Genomic DNA, 24,236 nt, shown 5'->3' with positions numbered 1-24,236 from the left:
TTGGGGCCCCCCCCCCTTTTAATCACAGAAGCCAGGGTGGGGACGGGGAGGTTTGAAATCCCCACCCTCAATCCACCCTCTAGGGTAGGGCCCGATTGGGGGGGGGGGGGGCCCCCCCCCCCTTTTCACACCCCCAAGGCAGGGTCAATGAGGAGGTTGCAGCCGCCACCACCTGTCATGCACAGAGCAGGGCCGATCAGGGGGTTGGGGCGCTGCCCCCTGTCACTCACAGAGCAGGGCCCATCAGGGGGGTTGGGGCTCCGTACCCTGTCACACACAGAGCAGGGTCGATCAGGGGGTTGGGGAGCTCCCCACTGTCACGCAGAGCAGGGCCCATCAGGGGGTTGAGGAGCTCCCCCCTGTCACTCACAGAGCAGGGCCGATCAGGGGGTTGAGGAGCTCCCCCCTGTCACACACAGAGCAGGGCAGATCAGGGGGTTGGGGCGCTGCACCCTGTCACACTCAGGGCAGGGCCAATGGGGAGGTTATGGCTCTACCCTGTCACACACAGAGCAAGGCCCGTGGAGGGGGGTTGGAGCGCCACCCTCTATCACCCACAGAGCAGGGCCGATCAGGGGGTTGGGGCGCTGCCACTGTCACACTCAGGGCAGGGCCGATGGAGAGGTTATGGCTCTACCCTGTCACACACAGAGCAGGGCCCGTGGGGGGGGGGGGATTAGGGCGCCGCACCCTGTCACACACAGAGCCGCAGGGCGATCAGGGGTTTGGGGAGCTCCCCCCTATCAGGCACAGAGCAGGGCTGATCAGGGGGTTGGGGCGCCTTCCCCTGTCACGAACAGAGCAGGGCGGATAGGGAGGTTGTGGCCCCGCCCCCTGTCACACACAGAGCCGCAGGGCAATCAGGGGGTTTGGTCGCTGCCCCCTGTCACACTGATCCCGGTGCCGGGAGCCTCGCTGCTCCGCTGATCCCGGTGCTGGGAGGCATATTACCCTTTTACTATATAGAATAGAGGCCTGGTGCACGGGTGGGGGCTGGCTGGTTTGCCCTGAAAGGTTGTCCTGGATCAGGGTGGGGGGTCCCCACTGGGGTGCCTGGCCAGTCTGGCTGAGGGGCTGAGGGCCGTTTTCAGGCTGGCGGGTGACTGAAGCTCCCAACTGCTCCTTTTTTTCTTTCTTTTTTTTTTCCATTCTGGGCCAGCTTTAGCTCTGAGGCCTCGCTGCTGAAAGCAGGTTTCTGGCCTTTACCTTCTGTATTTGATACAATGTTGCGGTCCAGCTGGCTGAAGCCCGGCTGACTGAAAGCCGGTTTCTAGGGTTTTGTTTAGCTTCTACATTTGCAACACAGTTGCTTAGAGTTGCAACTGAGAGGCCGGCAAGTCAGGCGGGGAACGTTGGAGTCCTCCCTTCACTGGAGCAAGCAAGCCTCCCTGTTCGCTTCAGTGCATGGCTGCCGGCCACCATCTTGACTGACAGTTAATTTGCATAAGGATATGCTGATTAGCCAATGGAAAGGGTAGCGGTCGTATGCTAATTACCATATTTCTCTTTTATTAGTGTAGATGTTTACTTTGAATTTATATCAGTTCACACAAACACTCCATCCATGCTTTTGTTCCGGCCCTCCAGTCCAGTTTAAGAACCCATTGTGGCCCTCGAGTCAAAAAGTTTGCCCACCCCTGCTCTAGGTCCATCCATGTTGTTGCAAATGGTAAGATTTCGTTCTTTATAATGGCCAAGTAACATTCCATTGTGTATTTATACCACATCTCCTTCCTCCAATGGTCTATTGATGAGCACTTATGTTGTTTCTATATCTTGGCTATTGTAAATAATGCTGCAATAAACATAGGGGTGCACATATCTTTTTGTATTAGTGTTTTTAAAAGCTCTTTCTCATTTTTCATTATTTATGTTTTAATTACATCCTGCTTCATGAAATACTTCACTGCCATCTCTTTCTAACAAGTTAAGAAGCGTTTTTTCTTCTCTTTCTTTCATTGTCCTCCTAATAATTTGTATCAGTTCCAATCTTTTACATTTGAGGTTTTTATATTATGATTTGTGATCCATGGTTGTGCATATATAAATGTTTTTTAAATCTTCACCTGATACCATGATTTTTAGTGATTTGAGAGAGACCGAGATAGATACAGACACAGAGAGAGAGCAAGAGAGACAAAGAGAGAGAGAAACATCAATGTATGAGACAAACATTGCCATTTGCCTCCCCTATTCTCTCCCTCCCCCTACTAGGGATCAAACTTGCAACCTAGGTATATGCCCTGACCGGAAATCAAACCCACACACAGCCTTCTGGTGTACAACCAACGCTCCAACCAACTAAGCCATCTGGCCAGGGCATCTGCCCGTTGATATTTAGCAGTAAGTTAAATAAAAGCTGAATGATGTTCCTTAGGCACAGATGTGCTTCCTAGACTAGACAGATTCACTTCTGTGTATCTGCTTTAGGAACTATGATTTATAGGGCCTCTCCAAAAGTAGGTATGCGGAAATGGTTTTTTTACAATGATCAGTTTCTCTAGAAAAGAATTCAACAATTTCTTGGGAGGCGGGATGTGTGTGGGGTGGTGAGGTGGGGTAGCTGGTGGAGTATAAACTCTGTGCTGTTGTTCTGCATGTGGTAGGGGAGGGTACTGACGATCGAGTATCCACTGGAAGACATTCACTCAATCTTCTTTCCAGTCCCTTTCATTCCACTTTCAATTGTGCAAGCTGTTGCTGAGAACTGACCTCTATTATTCAACAGCTCTGCCACCGTGAGCCTCCTTCCGCTTGCCGTACAGGGAAGTGCCTGGTTGGGGCATGTGTACATGGGGGAGAGGTCTGACTGCTCCATACGTTATAACTGATTACCTCGTTTTATGCTCTTTGACTCTCTTCTAAGCTGGCTGCCTCAAAATCTTGAGTGGTCTCCCCAGGTTTCTTTCTGAGTACGTAATATATCTTTTCATTGTTATCCCATCCCAAAGCCAGCTCTGAGAAATCAGTTGTAATATCTCCTTCCACTTTCTGACTTCCAAAATCAATTTAACTATCATCTCTTCTCTCACTCTGATCGTTCCCATGAGATTATTCTTTTTCAATCTTTTATTCAGTAAAAGTTTATTCTAATTTACCAACATAATAACCATTACTTTGTTTACCATTCTTTCCATACCTCACTAATTCTTTCTAGATTTAATTGTTTTTTTTGAAGGACATCCATAATTTATTTGGCAAAAGCTTTCAGTGGGCTGATTTTTTATTTAATTTCTTGGCCTAGAAATTCCCTGATTATGCAAATTAGGTAAATTCAAAACCCAAAGCCTGGTAGGAAAAGAACTTAGGATAAACTCCCAGCAGAGACTTCCTTCATTCTCCATTCAGATCCCATGCTGAGACAGGCTACTTTCTTGTATCAGTATGCAATCTCAGTCTGTATTATCCTTTCACTAAGAATATAAATTTATCTGCTTTATTAGGCATCTAATTCCTAGCCTTCCACCCAATCTGGAGCTTTGTCTCTTATTCCAGCAAGAACAAAAACAAACAAACAAACAAAACACCTCTTCCCTTCCCACAGGTTGTCATAAGCGATAAACTATCCCAAATCAGCTACATGATAGTCCGCTGTTTACTGTTATGGTGTTTAGTTCTTTCATTTCTAGCTACAGGAAAATTCTCTTACTACTTTTTGAGCTCAACTATGCATTAAGAGGATATGTGTTATATTTTATTTAGCATTTCTAGACTTTTTTTTAGTGAGATGTTTTCTGGTTACTTAGTCTGCCCATATAATTTCTCTAATAGCATTTTAGTGATATCTTAGAATAGATACATCTTAAGTGTTTAATCTAGCATCTTCTGTGAGAAAGTAAATGCTATTACTTTTAAATAATTATAAGACACATTTCTATGCACTCACTTAGGAATCACTTTCCTGACCTTTTGCTGTGTGTTCCTTATATTCATTTATTTTTATTAATATTGGAGAAAGATCAGGTGATATAACTAAAGCAGTATAAGTAATAGATTCAGATTAGGATTGAAGGCTAGTTCTATTGAGTAGCTGGATGAGCTCAGAAACTTCACATATTTTGGACAATCATCTGTTGTATCAAATAAAAATATTAATAATACTTTGAAACAAATGAAATTTTGACATTTGTAAGTAATAAGAGTAGAATATCAGCAATTTCTTGTGCTTCAAACTAACACCACTTTCATGGAACTTGGCCTCTAAGAGTGCTTGTCACATAATGAGTGGCCAAATGGTGGCTCCACTTCTTTTATAATAATTTCAGTTAGAAGAAATTCCAGGTAATACTGATCCACACACAGACACACCAGTTTGCCTATTTTAAAAGAATTAGACTTAGTTTTACATTACTGCCAGTTTGGGGTTACTATTGGCTTGTGGAACTATAGTAACATAATAACATAATCTTTGCACAAATATTGTTATTATGACAATTCATTATGTAACCACAAATTGGGGATTCTCCAATTATATGTTTTCATTAAGTTACATCAGGAATCATGACATGTCAAATTTTATATAAAGGAAACCCCACAGTCAAAGAAATACTTTTTTCCACATTTTCTATATAGGGTTCTAACTTAGTGTTGCTATCATTATGAGTCAACTGGCTAAGAACCAGCACCTCAAACCACATCTAGCTCGGTCTGCATGGCGAAAACCAATTTCTAAAGGGCGAGGAAGGTAGGTACTCACCGTTAGAGCTAGGAGTTTCCCATAGGTGAGATGAGCAGGAATGTGGTCAGTCTTGGATCTCAGTGATTCCATGTACCAGTGCTCTGCCTCCGGGAGTTTGCTTAACCGCATGTACGCTTCACCTGGAAAATGAAGCGTGAAAATCAATCTGAGGACACAGCTCTCCGACAGCCTTTGCAACAGCATCGCATCACCATGCTTATATTCCGTGACATTTCCAGTACTTTCATCTGCTATCTCATTTTATTCGCTACAACTCGTCATCATTCCATTTTACAGAAGAGAAAACATGTTTGGAGAAATTAAGTGAAATGGCTAAAATAAAAAGTTTACTAAGTGGTAAAGCTTTAATTTTTAATCTAGGAAAATCTGATTCCCAAGTATATGTGCTTTGTCACCATTTTTGTGTGTGTGTGTGTGTGTGTGTGTGTGTTTCTGAAAATAAGTGTTCTTTCTTATATATAATCATTTGCTTTTTTAATTCATGTTCATTCATTCCTTTAGAAACATAAGCGTATATAATATAACTATTAAGTGAAGAGCGTTATGCAGGATCCAGAGGAGAGAAGTTTAGGGTCCTACCCTGTAAGGATTACAACCGTATTGAGAAAGTAAGATTAAATGAAGGAATGACAAACTTATGATTATGCATTAATGCTAGATTTTTTCAGAATTATTTGCACTTTATATTTTAATAAGTAAACAAACTTTACCACTTTCATTTTTAAATCTAATAAATATATGACAAATTATTTATCATGCCCAGCACCAACTCTAAAGCTAGTCTGAGGCCTTTGAGGCATCTGTTATTACTTTCAGTTTATATAAATTTTACCTACCAAATAACATTTTACTAATAGCTAAGTAAGAGGAAAATAATTGGAAATAATGCCAAAAGTATAGCAGTTGCTCTTTTATTATATTGCCTCTCTCCCTTATATGATTATGGAGAACAATCACCCAATGGAAAAATTATATTTTAAGATAATTTATGTATTTAAGTTAAATATTGTAGCTTTAATAAGCACTGCAAATGTAGAAGCTATTCAGTTCCTGAGGCCAAGCAATAGGCTGGTAACCTGCATTATTTTTCAAGCAGACTTTTACAGCTTAACTAATCATCATTATGATAGCTTTTTCCATTTATGCTCATAGTCAGTTGTTTTTTCTATATGTATTACCTACATTGATTGTATATCCTTATATCAAGGATGAGCAAGCTTCCTTTTATTTTAACCATATTCTCCTTCGATCAGTACAGCATTGTCAATACTAATATGTTTGATGAATTGAATTAATTTGAGTCTCCTGACCTTTTGAGTGCCCCTGGCTCAACTGGTCAGTAAAAAATATTGTGAAAAGTATATGTATGTACCTACTTACATACATCTATGTGTTTCTAGTTCTGAGAATAGTCTTTAAATTATACTATCATGAAAATAATAGCTAGAAAGCGTTTTGTATTGTTTTACTAAAGCTAAAACGTGTTCACACTTTAAAAGAATTTGATTAGATTCAATCTCATGCTTGGGGTGAGATGCAAGAACTACTGAAGTAAAGGCCGAAGACTGCAATGAAATACACAAAATGCTCACAGTTGTTAGACTGGTAAGATTAGGAATAAATTTTTTAATTTTCTGTAATAACTATATTGTTTTTTGTTACAATATCTTTATAAAAACTGAAATGCTGTCAAAGTTATATTTTATTTTTTTGCCATGACAAACTAACAAATGTTCCCAAATAAAGAAAATATTAATTTTTCTTAGGAAAAGTGAACTGCTCTTCACATTAAAACCATTCTAGATATAATTTATATAACAGGAAGGATGCACAATCTCTAAAGTACTGAAATTTTTAAAGCAATTAATGGTAAATTGTATTCAAATATTTATCTCTAAAATGTATTCTAAAGCCATCAGAAAACATACTAACATCAGAGTTACAGCTGAAAATGGGCCTGTTTGCAGGTTGTTTGGAATCAACCTGAAATTCTACTTTGGATCTTCAAGTGTTCATAAGTCACTTTTTAGAAGTTGTACAATCATTGCATTTAATATAGTTTCTACTTTTTATTTATAAAAATTCCAATTAATTTGTAGAATAATAACAGTAGGTTGTCTGTCTAGTAAAAGAATGCAAGAGAACCACAATGCCATAGAGCTTGAGATTCAAATATCTATATTTAAGTTGATGATGTCTGAAAAATCACTTCAGACAGTGTACTTTCTTTCTAAGTCAGAAATCTATCATTATTAAAACCTACTTTTGAAATGAAATATTATTAATTTACTAAATAATTCATGGCTGGCCCATTGTCTTCAGTCAAAACTCATAAGCAATTATTAGTTTGTAAAACTTGTGACATGGAGAAATATCAAAGGACTAGAAATAGAAAATATAATCTAATAATGCATCTTGGAAAATATATGAAAAATGTACATAGCCAACCTAGTTGGGTATTATTCATTACAACTTAGAAAATATTTATATAACCACTCATTATATTTCAGTAATAAAAATGATTTCAATGACAATAATTCACTGAAGTTTACTATGAATCAGAATAGCAAGCTGGGGGATGGGTAAATGTCTGATTTATGTGCTCCCACGCCTCACATTCTGCATCTTTGGGCATGCAAAATGTTTTCTCATTTCCCTCAAGAAGCCTTAACTAATTACCACCATTCAGTAACTACCAACTATTCAGAGTAGGTTTGTAAAATGAAACATGTTTTCAGTCTATTAGTTGCTTTATATATGCATCTCATTTTTTTATTAAGAAATGTCATTACCTGGATTTTACAAATGAGGAAAGTGAGCAGCATAGTGGCTAAATAAAACACAAAGACTCATAAATGTGGAAACTGTAAAGCTGCGATTCAGCCCAGGCCTGTCTGGCCTCAGAGCACATTGCTTCACCCAGCTGCTGCAGGCTAATCACAAACTTTCTGCCGCTCTGGTTCAGGTGAAAATTACACTCGCTTTCTTACTCCAAGAAAATTGTTTTCTAGTCTGTGATAATTTGCCATGGAGTTTATTTCACTTTGCCTTGGGCTTATCTCTTGAATTAAAGGAATAAGGAAGGGCAATAATAATCCATGGATGACCTTTAAAAATGCTGCTGCCGCAGACGTTACTCAATTCTTAAGGGGGAAATATTTAGCATCTGAGATGCACTTTAGTTCTAAGGGGAACTTCAACACAAAAACAATCCATAAAAGTGGTAATAAAATCAAGATGCAAAACCTAAAACGCAAGAAAATGGTCATATATCTATTTAAATGTGTTTAAATGGTAACTCAATAAAAATTTAAGCAATAAACAAGTACTGACAAGGTAGGGGCTTCATATTTCTCATTTCTCATTCACACTAAGAGTTAGAATATTCATTTTATGGATGAGAAGGAGGCTCAGGTATGATAAGTGACTTGCAGGAGGACAAGTAGAAATCCCATCCAAAAAGGTTTGAATGGCCCTAAAGCCCATGGTTTTTTCCATTGCATCAAGCTGCCTATCAAATAAAATGTTTTATTTATTAACTACCTACTAAGGTCTTTTTTTTAAATATATTTTATTGATTTTTTTACAGAGAGGAAGGGAGAGGGATAGAAAGCCAGAAACATCGATGAGAGAGAAACATCGATCAGCTGCTTCCTGCATACCTCCACTGGGGATGTGCCCGCAACCAAGGTACATGTCCTTAACCAGAATCGAACCCGGGACCCTTGAGTCCAGAGGCCGACGCTCCATCCACTGAGCCAAACCGGTTCTGGCCCTACTAAGGTCTTTAATATGTTATCTCATATTTTTACAGTATGCCTACACTGCAGTTAATATCTGTCTCATTTTACAAATGAAGTGAGTGCTGCTCACTGAGATTAAGCAACTTGATTCTACCAATCCATGAACACAGTATGTTCTTCCATCTATTTATGTCTTCCTCTATCTCTTTTTTCAGTGTCCTGTAGTTTTCCGCGTATAGGTCTTTTACTTCCTTAGTTATTTATTCCTAGGTATCTTAATTTTTTTGGTGTGATGGTAAATGGGATTGCTTTTTTAGTCTCTCTTTCTGTAAGTTCACTATAGGTGTAATGCCATAGATTTCTTGGCGTTAATTTTGTATCCTGCTACATTGCCGAATTCATTTATTAACTCTAATAATTATGATGGAGTCTTTAAGGTTTTATATGTACAGTATCATGTCATCTGCAAATAAGGACAGTTTTACTTCTTTTCCAATTTGGATGCCTTTTATTTCTTCTTCTTGTCTGATCACAATGGCTAGTACTTCCAGTACTATGTCGAACAGGAGTGGTGAGAGTGGGCATCCCTGTCTTTTTCCTGTTCTTAGGGGAAATTGTTTTAGTTTTTGCCTATTGAGTATGATGTTGGCTGTGGGTTTGGCTTTTATTATGTTGAGGTATGATCCTTCTATTCCCACCTTGCTGAGAATTTTTATCAAAAAAGGGTGTTGAATTTTGTCAAATGCTTTTTCTGCATCAATTGATATGACTATTTGGTTTTATCTCTCAATTTGTTTATGTGATGTATCACGTTTATTGATTTGCGAATATTGTACCATCCTTGCATCCCCCGGATAAATCCTACTTGGTCATGGTGTACTATCTTTCTGATATACTGCTGGATCCGATTTGCTAAGATTTTGTTGAGGATTTTGGCATCTATGTTCATGAGGGATATTGGCCTGTAATTCTCTTTCATTGTGTTGTCTTTATCTGGTTTTGGTATTAGGGTGATGCTGGCTTCATAGAATGAGCTTGGAAGTGTTCCTTCATCTTTAATTTTTTGGAATAATCTGAGGAGGATAGGTTTTAGTTCTTCCTTGAATGTTTGGTAAAACTCCCCTGTGAAGCCATCTGGCCCTGGGCTTTTGTTTGCTGGAAGCTTTTTCATGACTGCTTCAATTTCTTCCATAGTTATAGGCCTATTGTGATTTTTACAATCTTCCTGGTTGAGTTTTGGAAGATTGTATTTTTCTAGGAATATGTCCATTTCTTCCAGGTTGTTTAGTTTGTTAAAATAGAGTTGTTTATAGTATTTTTAACAATCCTTTATATTTCTGTTGGGTCTGTTGTTATTTCACCTCTTTCATTTCTGATTTTGTTTATTTGGGTCCTCTCTCTTTGCTTCTTGGTGAGCCTGGCTAGAGGTTCATCAATCTTTTTTATCCTTTCAAAGAACCAGCTCTTGGTTTCATTGATCTTTTGTATTGTTGGGTTTTTTTGGTCTCTATGTCATTTATTTCTGCTCTAATCTTTATTATCTCCTTCCATCTGCTCACTCTGGGCTTTTCTTGTTGCTCTCTTTCTAATTCTTTGAGTTGTAGAGTTAGTTGATTTATTTTTCTTGTTTTTTGAGGAAGGCCTGTAGAGCTATAAACTTCCCTCTCAGGACTGCTTTCATTGTGTCCTATAGATTTTGGATAGTTGTGTTTTTATTGTCATTAGTTTCCAACATCATTAAAATGTCCATACTACCTAAAGCAATCTATAGATTCAATGCACTCCCCATTAAAATACCAACAGCATATTTCATAGACCTAGAATGAACTTTCCACAAATTCATCTGGAATAAAAAAAAGACCCCAAATAGCTGCAGCAATCCTGAGAAAGAAGAACAAAGTAGGTGGGATCTCAATATCAGATATCAAGCAGTATTACAAAGCCACTGTTCTCAAAACTGCCTGGTACTGGCACAAGAACAGACATTTAGATCAATGGAATAGAATACAGAACCCAGAAATTGACCCAAACCACTATGCTCAATTAATATTCGACAAAGGAGGCATGAACACACAATGGAGTCAATACAGTCTCTTCAATAAATGGTGTTGGGAAAATTGGACAGATACATGCAAAAAGATGAAACTAGACTACCAACTTACACCATACACAAAAATAAACTCAAAATGGATAAAGGACTTAAACATAAGACAGGAAACCATAAAAATACTAGACTCTAGTAACTAGAGGAATCCACAGGCAGCAAAATCTCAGACATATGCCAAAGCAATTTCTTCACTGATACTGCTCCTATGGTAATGGAAACTAAAGAGAAAATAAACAAATGGGACTACATCAAAATAAAAAGCTTCTGCACAGCAAAACAAACCATCAACAAAACAACAAGAAAGCCCACTGCATGGGAGAAAATATTTGCCAATGTTATCACTGATAAGGGTTTAATCTCCAACATTTACAGGGAACTCATACAACTCACACAATGTGGTACCATCTTACACCTGTCACAATGGCTATTATCAACAAATGACAAGTGCTGGCGAGGATGCGGAAAAAAAGGAACCCTGGTGCACTGCTGGTGGGAATGCAGACTGGTGCAGCCACTGTGGAGAACAGTATAAAGTTTCCTCAAAAAACTAAAAATGGAACTCCCATTTGACCCAGTGATCCCACTTCTAAAAATATATCTCAAAAAACTAGAAACACCAGTTAGAAAGGATATATGCACCCCTATGTTCATAGCAGCACAAGTCACCATAGCTAAGATTTGGAAACAGCCTAAGTGCCCATCAGCAGATGAGTGGATTAAAAAACTGTGGTACATCTACACAATGGAATACTACGCTGAAGTAAAAAAGGAGTTCTTACCATTTGTAACAGCATGGATAGAACTGGAGAGCATTATGCTAAGTGAAATAAGCCAGTCAGAGAAAGATGAATATCATTTATGGAATATAATGAATATAAACTGATGAACAAAAACAAATCCAGAGACAGAGAAACATCAATCAGACCGTCAAACCTTAGAGGGAAGGGGAGGGTGGGAGTAAGGGGGAGATATCAACCAGAGGACTTGTATGCATGCACTTAAGCCTAACCAATGGACACAGACAACAGGGGGGTAAGGGCATAAGTGGGGAGGATGAGGGTAATGGGGAGATAAGGACACATATGTAATACCTTAACCAATAAAAAAAATTTAAAAAAAAAGAAAGAAAGAAAAAAAGATTAAGCAACTTGCTCAGTATTCAAAAACAAGCAAATGCCAGAGTCAGGATTCAAATCAGAGTTCTCCCCGACTCTTTCCACTATATCATTCTGTCTAAATACTATGAACAATCATTAGAGATGGATCTGGTTACTGCAAAAAGTGCTGTCAGGGGATTCAGTTTTAGGAGAGAATGACATATGTAATACTTTAAGCTTGATCAAAATGATAAAAAATTCCATGAAAGAAGTGGCCACAGGAAAAGAAAGTTCAGCAAATTTAATAAGTAAGGAAATGAAGATACTTGGTTGGGAATGGGTATAGGGAGGGGGTTAAGGCAAGTCATCTTCTCTGGTACTGTAATTCTTAACTTACAATTACAGAAAAAATGTTTATAGTCCCCAAGAGGGGAAAATAAAAAGCAATGATGATTATTTTTCCTTCTCATCCTGCAAAAAATGAAAGTGACATAATAGAGGCCCTTCCATCAGAATGAGAAGATCTGCTGTGCAATGATATAGTGATCAGGTTTATCACTCAGATTTCTTTCTGATTCAGGCACGGACAAAAGGGATTTGGTTGTCTCCAGGTTGGCTTCAGGCAGATATAAACCAGTTTCAGATGTAAAACAAATAATGTCATCCTTCCTCCCTGAAAAGCTTGTGTCTAAATAACCCAGGCAAAACTTATTCCTTAAAGGGAAAAAATCTGGACTACTGATGATGTAAGAGGCCAGATCTCACTGATTCTCATGACTCAGGTTTCTGGACAGCTGAGCATGTAGAGCATGTAGTGGGGCATAGAACCCATATTTGCCAGTGTTTCCTTTTGTTCCTCCTGCCCTTGCTCAAGATACTTCTAAATTAAGATATGATTTGAATACCCCCCTTTTTTTTCAGTTTTATTGAGATATAATTAACATACAGCACTGTATGAGTTTAAAGTTTCCACATATGCCCTGACATATATATTATGAATGATGACCACAATAAGTTTAGTTAACATCCATACTTTCATACAGATACAAAAGAGATTTTTTTAATGTTTTTTTTTCATTGTGATGAGAACTTTTAGGATCTAGGATCTAGCAACTTCCAAATGTATCACACAACAGTTGTAACTACAGTCATCATGTGCATTACAACCCCAGTACTTTTTTTAACTAGAAATTTGTACTTTTTGACCATCTTCATCCAATTCTCCTTGCCCCAGATTCCCTATTTAAAAAACAAACAAACAAACAAAAAAACTTCTGTGATCAACCTTACCAAAAGTGATCACCCCTTACAGTAATTTTTTCTAAAAAAATATTGAATAAATATCTTACATATCAATTTAGGTTAACCATATGGATTATGCATATGATGGTAAACATAAAAGTTAATATCACTCATTCCTGCCCGCATGGTTCTTGCTGTAATCTAGTGACAAATAAATATATTTATTAGCATTTTCCAAGTTCAATTTTTAGATGCACAGGAAACTACACAAAAACTTTTTTAAAAAATTAGTACTTATAAATTTCATTTAACCTACTTTAAAAATGTGATTTCATAGTTATGGTTTGGAATGAAAAAATATCAACTAAATAATAATAAAGGTGGTAAGTAGTTAGGAACATGTTTTGACAGCAGAACAGGAGTACAAGAGGTGTGAACAACACTGACTCACATGGTATACCTAGCTATCACTGAAGAAATTATAAAAGTTTCAAAAGTATGTTTGTAAAAAAAAATGCTACCCCAGCACAATGGAGGGAACATCTATTTTTGCAAAAGGCCTCACAGAGGTTATAGCACTTTTCTGGCCTCTCGAGAATAATAGGAGCCCTCATAGCAGGCCCCACACGACTACCGCAGGCTTTCCACGCTGATACAGAGAACTGATCTCATGGCTGATCCTCCAAATGTTGGGGTACTTTGCCTGATCTTCAGGCATTCTAGATAATCTTTCAAATTTCCAGGCTTTCCAAATTTGAGGACTTACCTGGTCACTCAGGTAATCCTCTATTTTCCAGAAATGTTTATTTTCCATTTAAGATATTAGGTTTACTTTGGTGGTTTTTGTACTTAGTGTTTTAATGTGCTGGCCATTGTTTTTCAGGATCACTTTACCAATCTTCACACTTTTATGATTATTTCTTTTTGTATGCTACTTTAAATTCTTTTTTTAGAATTTAATTTTGCCACATAATTTTAAAATAAAGTAAACCATTTTAATTAGTTGATTAATTTGTTTCATCTACCTGTTGAAATCATTTACAATTATGATGCAGCATTAAATTATGAATTCTATAACAAAATAGTAGCTAGATGACGGGGTTTCAAATTTTTACTTTACTATTAAGTAGCTGTATGGTTGTGAACAAGTAATTTATTTACAGGGCCTTGGTTTTATCACCTACAAAATGAGGAGCAAAGAATAAATAACTCCTTTGTCTCCAAAATGATATAGATGATCAGTTGTAGAATCACCAATGTTGTCTAATTTATACTCATTACTTAAATCAGTGACAATATCCTAGTCAGTTTAAAAAGAACTGCTATGTTCATGGATTTTTCTAGATAATATATTTAAGAGTGACTATATCCCAATCAAGTCCTGATAATTCCTTTTTTTATTATTAAATATTTATATATTTGCTATCTAATTAAAAGTATATCTGTTCATTACAGAAAGTCTGAAAGATCACAATTTTATTACATTGTATTAATTCTATCACTCATAGATAGCAACTGGTAAATTTTAGTGTTTTTCCAGAATTTATTTTACATACTAAAAAAATCAATTATATAACCAATAAAATTTCGGTAGTTTTAATAAGTATTTAGGTTCTTTCTAGTGTTTTCCTATATTAAATAAAAATGTGGTAATTTTTCCAAAATTCAATTTTCTCATTCAAGATCAATATTCAATTTTTGTTTATTTAAAAAATCCCCTCCCACATTTTTATGGAGGTGCTATACCAACTTCAGGAATTACCATCCTATTAATGTCCTTTTATTTACATTTCTCTATGATTTCCTTAGAATACATATGTAGCAGCTGAATTCTCAAACTAAAAAGCATTGGCAAATTTAACATTTAAGATAAAATACTTCACTTCCACAAGTAGTATATGAGAACAACTTTTTTAAAGCCTCATCAAAAGAGATTCTAATGCTTTTTAAAATATCCATTGGAAAAGATAAAAATGCTTCATTTAAAGTTTTTATTTTAATGATTAATGAAAATGCAGAAATTTTCACAATTTTTTTCACAAAATTTTACCCATGAATATTTTTATGTTTAAGTTATCATTTAATGGATTTAAACCATTTTTTAATTTCTGTATTTATCTTTCCTTTATGATATTGCAAAAGATGGTTTAAATAGTTTTTTGTTTCAGACTATTTTAATTTTATGTATGCAATCAAGTTGAGTTTTCCATTGTAGGTTTATCACTATCTTTTATGCACAAAAAATATTTTTTTCATCATAGGGTCATACATTCTCTCCTAATTATATAATTTCATTATTACAACTGGCTACTTATTTCATAGGAAATACATTTTGCCCTATGGTGTGAGGCAAGTACTGGATTTTATTCTTCCCAAACATTTAATCAATTATCCCAGATCAACTTTTATAAGAACTGCCTTCCCTTACCAATATTTAATTCTACATTTATTACCTACAAAAATGTTTTGTAGATTTTTATCTGTTTCTAGGGTGTCGCTTCTGTCTGGTTTTCTCTTCTTATACAAGTACAACACTGCTCTAGTTACTATAGCTTCTTTTAATATTTTATACTAATATTGAGTACAACAAATTACAGTGGGGCCTTGACTTACGAGTGTCCTGACTAACGAGTTTTTCGAGATATGAGCCGTCTCTTGGCCGATTTTTTGCTTTGAGTTGCGAGCTAAAATTTGGGGTTACGAGCCTTTGTCTGGAAGGACCTCGGAAGGTCTCCCGGTCTAATTAGCATATTACTCTTTTATTAGTATAGATTAGTATAGATTAGTACTCAATTCTTCATTTATCCAAACTCCCCCCACCCTTGTTTATATACCTGGAGGACCTAACTGGACAATTATAAGCTTCCTAATCCCAAACTAGACTCTGAGATGTGTAGAACCAGGCATAAAACCTTCATGTCATGATCAGTCCTCCAACCTAAGTTCAGAAGCCTCTGGCTCAAAAGAGTTTGAGAAATATATGATAAATATTTGATCACATTATATATCAACTTGGATTTAGATGTTACATTTTTATCAAGTACAGTGGGGCCTTGACTTAAGAGTTTAATTCGTTCCAAGACCGAGCTCGTTAAGGAGCTCGTTAACTCAAATTACTCTACCAACTCAATGCAAAAAATCGGCCGAGAGACAGCTGGTATCTCAAAAAACTCGTTAGTCGGGACACTGGTAAGTCAAGGCCCCACTTCTTCCAGAATCTGTGGTCTGTCGGAACCACATGACATTAGGAGTCTATTATTTCAAGAGCTTAACTTTGCTGTAATTTTAATTCTCACTTTTTACTTCACAGTGTTAGCATTAACACAGAAACATTAGGAAGTCTGGCTTTGTTAAATTATTTATACCATAAACTTACTATAATATTGGCTGTCAAATTTTGGGAATCTCTTATATTTATATCATTATCTTTATAAAAATAAGACAGTCCACCTGCCTTAAATATATTAATTCCATTAGGAAATCCTCAATAGCTAATGTGCAGAGCAGAAAAAAGATGAAGAATTTTAAATGATTACAGAAATAAGTGAGATTATTTAGTATCTGACAACAGACTTCAATAACTTTTTCCATTTGGGTGGAGGAGTTGGAAGTAAAATGAAATATGACCCAAATCTTAAAATTAAGGAGGCTTATGAAAAAGGTCAATATTTAATACTTCACCAAGTCCGGTAGCATCAAACTTAAGGGAAATCTTAAAGCCTGAAAGAATAGCTTTAATCCCAAAAGAGGAAAGGTGGGGGGGGGGAGGGGAGCAAATACACATTTCATTAAGTAAAACACATCAAGAAAGGGGTTAAACTTCGGTGAAAGTTGAAAAGGTTGCTAATTTCTAGTGTGAGGTTATATACAGGAAACAACTGATGTGCCATCAAAATTTAACTTGGAAAAAAGCCAGGATCCTGTGTCAATATTTCTCTACTTGCAACAGGGGCTCCTGAAGTTCTCTAGGCTAATCAATTCCTTTTATGTTTTCAAAGAACTAAATCACTGAAAATAATCAATCAACCACTGTTGGAGCCAATCCTATTAAATGCTCAGCATTTTCCAAAAAAGAAAAAGGGAGACTGTGTGTGTGTGTGGGGGGGGGGGGGTGTATATTCTTGTGTATGTTGGTGGAGTTGATGATCCTCTCCCTCAAAATATAATACGGTCCTCAAGAGAATGCAATGGGCCCTGATTGGATAGCTCAGTTGGATGGAGTTTCATCTCAATACACCAAGGTTGCAGTTTCAATCCCCAGTCACAGCACATACAAGAATCAACCAATGAATCCATAAATAAGTGGAATGACAAAATAGATGTTTCTCTTTCTCTCTCTCAACTCAATAAAAAATAAAAAAGAGAGAAAGAATTACATTGGAGTAAATGAAATGGCTTAATATAACTTAATTAGAGAATACTAGAAATATCAAGGAAGTGCTAAATTGTGTTTAATTTAAAAAAAGGTTTATACCAGAGAAAAGAAAAAAATAATAAGTAAATATTCTACTAGCCTGGAAAGAATTAATGAAAATAGTAGTATTCAGAGAAACAGGACTTGAATATTTGCAGGCAAATGTCAAAAGTGTATATAATAAAAGCATTTTCAGCTTTACATACATCTTCTTATGAATACATTTCATATGTATTTCTGGAGCAGGCAATATGTCTCCATAATATGCAATGAATAATTTATTTATACTATAATTTTATATTAATGTTAATTAAATTCATCCTATTTTTAATGAACACTTGAAAATACGACTCAATGACAGTTCAAAAAATGAATACCCATAATTAGCATGTGGGCAAAAAAGACATATTCTGGAACAAAACTTTGTAAGTTCTATTTTAACTCTTTATTCAATTTGAGTATAGCAATAGTTTCTACAGGAGATATAATTAAAACTAAAGAACAGCTCATTAGGGAAGTTAAATGAAACTTTTATGTAGAAAAAAATCTTTTCCTTATATATTAGGAAAAGCAGACATAAGTACACATATAGCTAAGTATATACAGTTAAATATATTTAACACTAAAATATATTTAATTTTAACTTAATTTTTATTACTTGCCTACTCTAAATATGTACAAAAACTATATCCTTCATACAAAATTGTCTTCTCCCTCATGATTATGTCCATTTCATCTAGTCACCAAAATAGTCATCTTTTAAGAATGCCAAATTTTAAAATCTAGTTAATAAAATTCTAAGTATAACATTATATCACCTCAATTTGATGAGACAACCCTACAACCTTTAGTAAAAGGTTCATTCCATGGACATTTCCCAAAGAAAGAGTAAAATGTATACTTTCTTCTCATTTATTTTTATTGAAGCCTCAGAAAACAAATTTTCCAAGCAGAACATATTGAAACTATTTGGGAATCAGAGAATAAGAAAGATATAATTAAGTATTAATTTTAGTGTATTCATTTTCTCATAACTGAATTTATAAGTAAAGTCTTTAAGCACCAATCTTTTCCTTTACCATTAAACAGGAAAAAGTAAGAATTAATGTTAACAGGTGGACTTGTGTGGTTTTAATAGCAATGAAATATAATCAACTGTCTCATATCATATTTCCAGGAAAGCAAGTGACATTAGACCTAACCATTATTATTGCCTTATTATTGCCATGAAAGTGTTACAACTCCCCACAGGGACCATATATCTTCAGGCCCTGGGTTTAATTAAAACTTTAAACAAAATATATTACCTATTTAATGCAGCTGAACTGGATGCTGCTGACCTTTGTAGTATATAGACTAATGCCTAGCAAACTAATGTCTGCAACCATGGCACATAATGTCAAATTTATATCAAGCCTGGAGAGTAAAAAGAAAAATTAAACCACTACATTTTATAATGACAAGTGAACTTCTGGAAGAACATTTTATAAATTTTGTACATAAATTTTATATATTTATTCTTTTGCTATACAGCCAAAAGTTCAGGATTTCCTTATCTCACTGGCTCCACATATTATAAAGTGAACTTCTAAAATCCCTCAAAGTTACATTTCCCTTTTCTGGACTGTTAAACCTCACACCTAGTACTGATTTCCTGGTCTTGTCCTTTCTGATGATGAACAAATGAAAATGTTATTAATAGATTTACCTTTAAAATTAGAAGTCAATATTCAGGAGGTACACAGGTCAATGGCTAATCCAGTTGTAAGACCATACTTACGTTTATAGGACTGACACACTGATTTTCAAGAGTGCCAATGGAAGCAATTGTAGAAAATTCACCAGAACTCAAGAGGGGAAACGGGTGGGTATAAAGAGCTTAACACTGCTGGAGTGTTAATGCTTCCACGCTTGAAAGATGTGAAGTTCAAATCTCACACAGTTAAAACCATCTCTTTCACAGTCAGCACGCTAAACGCCTCAATCGATCCAAACGCAGTCATAGAAGAAAACATGAAGGATGTAAAGCATCATGTCAAAAATTTACTCTGAATATCTCTACTCTAAATATATTCTGGAACAAGGTGAGGTAAAGAGTTTATCAAAAATAAATGATTCCGCTAAAAAAGCAGCCACACAGAAGGATGAGAAAGAAATAAACTTCTTTTAGAGCCATTCTACAACTAAACAGCCTATAGTGTACATACGTCGAGTAGAGTTAGGATAAACTTACAAGTAAACATTTTTCACTTTGTTTTCTAGGGGGTACATTTGACATCTCGTTTGTCAATTCTTCTTACCTGAATAGTAGTGGTAATAAGGAATAGTACTAAGGAATAGTAGTAAGGAATCTAAATACCACTGGTAGCCATTAACTCATTCCACAATTTTCTTTTTCAAAAAAATACAATTATAAAACTTGGACAAGCTTTTAACTCCAAAAATTGGTCTAATACATTCACTGTGTTTCCTATCGATGGCTCTTTCCTCATTCACTTAAAATAGCTCAATAAAATTGGGGAAATCTCCCATAATTAAAGAGCTACTTTCATGAAACAAAATTAAATCAATATTCCCCCTTTCTTATTAGAGAATATGAGAAACATCTTTTTGATTGAAAACCTATGTAAGTAAAAGATCTGCTATTTGCAGGCTGATGAAGGAAAATATATTTCCCAATACTGAGTTAGGATTTTAAAAGTAACAGAATGTGGATAAAGAACAAACAAACTAGGAAATTATCAGGGATAAAAGAATCAAAATAGTATGATCAAAATAAAGGTAAACAAGGCATAAAGAGCAATGGGTCATTGTCACACAATTCCCCTGGAAGACGTATATAACCTTTCCCTAAGGTAAAAGCATATTACCCAAAACGAGCACAATTTTTTAAAAATAGGAAAATGTGAATATGTATGCAAACTGACACTAGTGTCACATTAGAAATAAAAAAGCTTGATATTTTCCTTGCTTGTCTGCTTTGGTTTGGTTTGTGTTGTCTAGTCAACTTAGCACAGCCTACATCAGTATGGACAAAATATTTTCAAGTTTAAAGCAGTACAGTTTTCCATTTTATTTATGGGCATTTCCTTATTAAGGGAAGGCACTAAGCTCCAGACCAACTGTGAAATTTCCTAGAAAGTTCTCTGAGAGCAGGAACTTCCATTTCACACCACCATCACCTTTTTACTGAGTGGGGGATATGTGACTTAGAAAAATTATTTTTGCACACAAAAATTATTCTAAACATAGTGATTATAGGCTGCAATGACAGAGCAGTAACTCTAGGTTCTCTCTTACTTCATGTAACACATTATCTCTCTTTGTCCTCAGGATAAATTACCAACTGAAATGGCCTAAATTGCTTATGTAATTAAACCCAACAATTACTTTGCATTGAGAAAGCAGGGTGATTTCATTTTAAATAGTAAATAGGCTTAAAATGACCACTGGGGTTTGAAAGGGCTCTAGCTGATAAAAGTAACTGGAAGTTACAGCCTAATTTTGTTCCCCATAATCTTATCAAAAACAATGTTTAAGTGGACATTTTTAAGGAAAGTAATTATAGAGAAAGAAGAAAAAAATTGAGGATAGACAGCAATTATCCTACATTAAAAAAAAAGAAAAAATAATACCCTGCATAGTTAATGCATCTGTGATGAAATCACAATATTCTTTTTTGTGAAGATGAAGAGGTTTTTGTTACATATCTTCTATAATAATTAAAGCACAATATGCTAATTAGACTGGACGGCTGAACAACCTTCCAGACAGCCTTCCGGATGAAGCTGGGGCTGCAAGGGCTGAGGCAAGCCACGGCTGCAAGGGCCGAGCCCCTTGCACTAATTTCGTGCATCGGGCCTCTAGCAGATATATAATAAAAATATATCTATGAAATATATACATATACATTTCACTGACTTTTAAAAAAGGTAAGGAAAAGTTATATTGACACAGTACAAAACATGCCAGTTTCAGTAATACAGAAGCCTAAATAGGAAAAGCACTTGAATTTAAGTCAGAAAGCTATACTGGTTCTAATACAAACTGTGTAATTCTGAACATACACTTTGAGTGTTTATTTTTATCTTGCAAAATAAAAGTGATTATGTTAAGAGGATTTTAAGATATGAGTCTTCCAATGTCAATATTCTCTGATTCTAAAATACACCTATACTTTGAGATAAAAGAGAAATGGAGATTCAATAAAGACCTGTACTGGATGTTAAAATAAAAATAATTTTAACTAAGTCTAGGGGGAAAATATGCCATGATAAGAAAAACAGAAGAAACTCTAACCTAAACATGACAATTTTAATTTAGAGGGGGTACTCTATTAATGAATTTGTTAACTGGGCATTAGCTGAGTAAGCTGTTTCACTTTTGGTTAACATAGTTACTGATCAAAGAAGGATTTTGACTATGGTTGCTAAGGGACAAGGGAAAATGAACTTCTAGAGAAAATACAGCAGTTCTAGGACAGAACTAAATAGAATCCCTGTTGAATCAGCAGTGACTGTAAGGCCATTACTATGACAAAATCTTATCTGTAGAGAAATAATACTTACATTGGTAAATAGAAAAATAACTGATAGAGAATACAGTCATTGGCATTTGGAGCTTAAAGATCCACAGAAATGGCAATGATCACAGTGGAGGTAATCTAAATAAACACTTCCTAGGTTGGGCATTTGATCCAATAACTTTACTTTCATTATCCCAATTAATCCTCAAGCTGACACTACTATTACAGCCATCTAACGGAGGGGAGAGATGAGGCTTCACTTAAGTAATTTGCTCAGCTAGTAAGTGTCAAAGCCATCATTTGAACCTGGGCTATCTGACTTCACCCTATACTGAATCTCCATTTAGCTGTTATTTTGTGATTTGATCTCTAAATATTTTATGTATTCTCATACCTTGCTACTGTAATTACAACCACCATTTAGGTGAAAGTTTAATTTTTGTTTATAATATTTAGCATCTGCTTTCCATTATTTTTATGTTTGTAATTTACATAATTTTGAATGGGATGATACTTCTCAATTGTTGTTATTCAATCACCTAGGATTTATGAAATCAAACAGAATAATGAGAATATATTTTTAAATAGTTTTTAAAAATTTACTTATGAACTGCCAGAGTAAAGATTAACAATCTTAGAATAAAATATACCAAAAAAATTAAATTGGGAAGTAAATCAAACGTGTTTTTCCATTAATACACGATTGGGAAAATATACTTGCTCATTTGGTATTCCGAATAAGTCAATTATCAGCATATGGAATAGAGAGTGATAAAAGTTTTTCATAAAATGTTCAAGGGAAGGGGAAGTGCAAAGAACTAGTGTGTTTTTGTGTAGATTTTTTTTTAAAGAGCAACTGCAGTGAATTGAGTTATGAAACTAATAATAACATTCAAATGTGACTGTATTTTTTCACAAATATTCCTTTATTTCTCCTAACCTTCAAATAAAAGAAAAAGTAGGATGGAAAATAATTTTTGTATACATATACACAAGTGTTTGCAGAAAGTGGTCATTAAGGGGGAAATGAATGAGCCATGAGAAAAATGAATACTTACAGGTTAAATCTAGCCAGACATTATAATCCATCACTGATCCCTGAAGGGCACTAATAATATGTAAATGTGAGAATTAGAAAACACATTCAAGGCTGTTGATAAACTTGATAGGATAATCAGCACATGCTGACAGAGTAATGAAACTGATGAACTGATAAGGCAGTTTATCTCCTGAGCCATTTTTTTTTCTTGTCAAATGGAGGCTAATCAAAATGTATTAAGAGTTAAAGCAAACACTCAGAGGATTTCACCCATTTGATTAGGAGGTGAACTCACTCTCTGAGAAAATTATAGTTTCGTAAACAGTTGAAACTACAAGCCTGGTCAGATAACAGACCTTCACACAAAACCGAACAGAACGCAACCACAATGATTAGGGGAGCAATCTGCAATTTTAAATTATATTGGGATTCTCCCCTTGAAAATGGTTAGAGTGCTTTTCAGAGTCTGGGCAAAGCTACTGCCTCTTTCTATAATGGAAAATAAGACAAAGGACTAAGCAATAACCCCAGGGACTAACTTATCTTCCACTGCCTGTGTGTGCTCAATATTTGCGTAACCATATGAGAGACAGATCCCAAGGTACCAGCTGAGTTTTCAATCAAATTATTAACATAAAATAATTGAATGAATTTTCTGAAATCACTAACTATAGTGAATGCCACACTTCCTATTAACAATCAAGATACCAAATGCAGTCTGTTGCCAAGGATGTCAGAGTTCCTTCCCAGTTTAAAGAAAGACATCTTATTTCATAATTGAGGGAAATTGGAAATAATGGCCTTCCCAAGCATTAGCAATAAGAATAAGATATAAACTAAAATCATTGTGCCTCTTTAGATAAAACTAGAAAAATGATCCTTTTAGTATTCACTTTGACAGAAATAACCATCCAGTATTAATATTTAAAAGTTAATTCTGATAAATCTAAACCCGCTAAGCACGCACTTCCTGGACATGTATATTTCATCTGAATAGATAGACTGATGGTAAAATGCTGGATAGTATAAGGCACTGTTTTAAATTATAGAAGTTTAAGGGCAAAAGTACATTTAATGAAGGTAAATTTTAGCTTTTAGTAATCATAGTAAATAGAAAAAGAAGCAACAACTAGAAATACCCCAATTTCCTTTTTAATGTGAGCATTAAATCATTCCACACTGCACAGGCAACTGGGGCAGGGGTCCCAGAGACATAGGATGAATATATTAACCTCTTCCAAATCATAATTTTTTTTCTGTTTATTGACCTGTGCCTCATTCTGTCTCTAAACTATTTCTTAAATTTCTGTCATTTAGAAAAAAGGGAAAGTGTGTGTCCTTGTCAGGCATGTGTGTGTGTGTATGTGTGT

The 24,236-nt window shown here is 35.5% G+C and overlaps 1 protein-coding gene across 5 annotated transcripts in view; it reads right to left on the bottom strand.

Annotated features, from left to right (window-relative positions):
• TMTC2 (transmembrane and tetratricopeptide repeat containing 2) overlaps window positions 1-24,236 on the bottom strand; it is a 391,387-nt gene that overhangs the window by 115,060 nt on the left and 252,091 nt on the right. For 4 of the 5 annotated variants that reach the window (XM_006083982.3, XM_023749765.1, XM_023749766.1 and 1 more), the window contains one exon: window positions 4,697-4,818. In XM_006083982.3, the coding sequence (XP_006084044.1) occupies window positions 4,697-4,818 (122 nt within the window). Of the gene's footprint in view, window positions 1-4,696; window positions 4,819-22,884; window positions 22,936-24,236 lie in introns of those variants that run through there. The other variant, XM_023749768.1, reaches the window with a different exon arrangement.

Source organism: Myotis lucifugus, unplaced genomic scaffold (assembly GCF_000147115.1).
Source record: "Myotis lucifugus unplaced genomic scaffold, Myoluc2.0 scaffold_9, whole genome shotgun sequence".
In the NCBI taxonomy this organism is placed as follows: Eukaryota; Metazoa; Chordata; class Mammalia; order Chiroptera; family Vespertilionidae; genus Myotis; species Myotis lucifugus.
The sequence above is the reverse complement of the archived record's forward strand: the minus strand, read 5'-3'. Positions and strand labels throughout refer to the sequence as shown.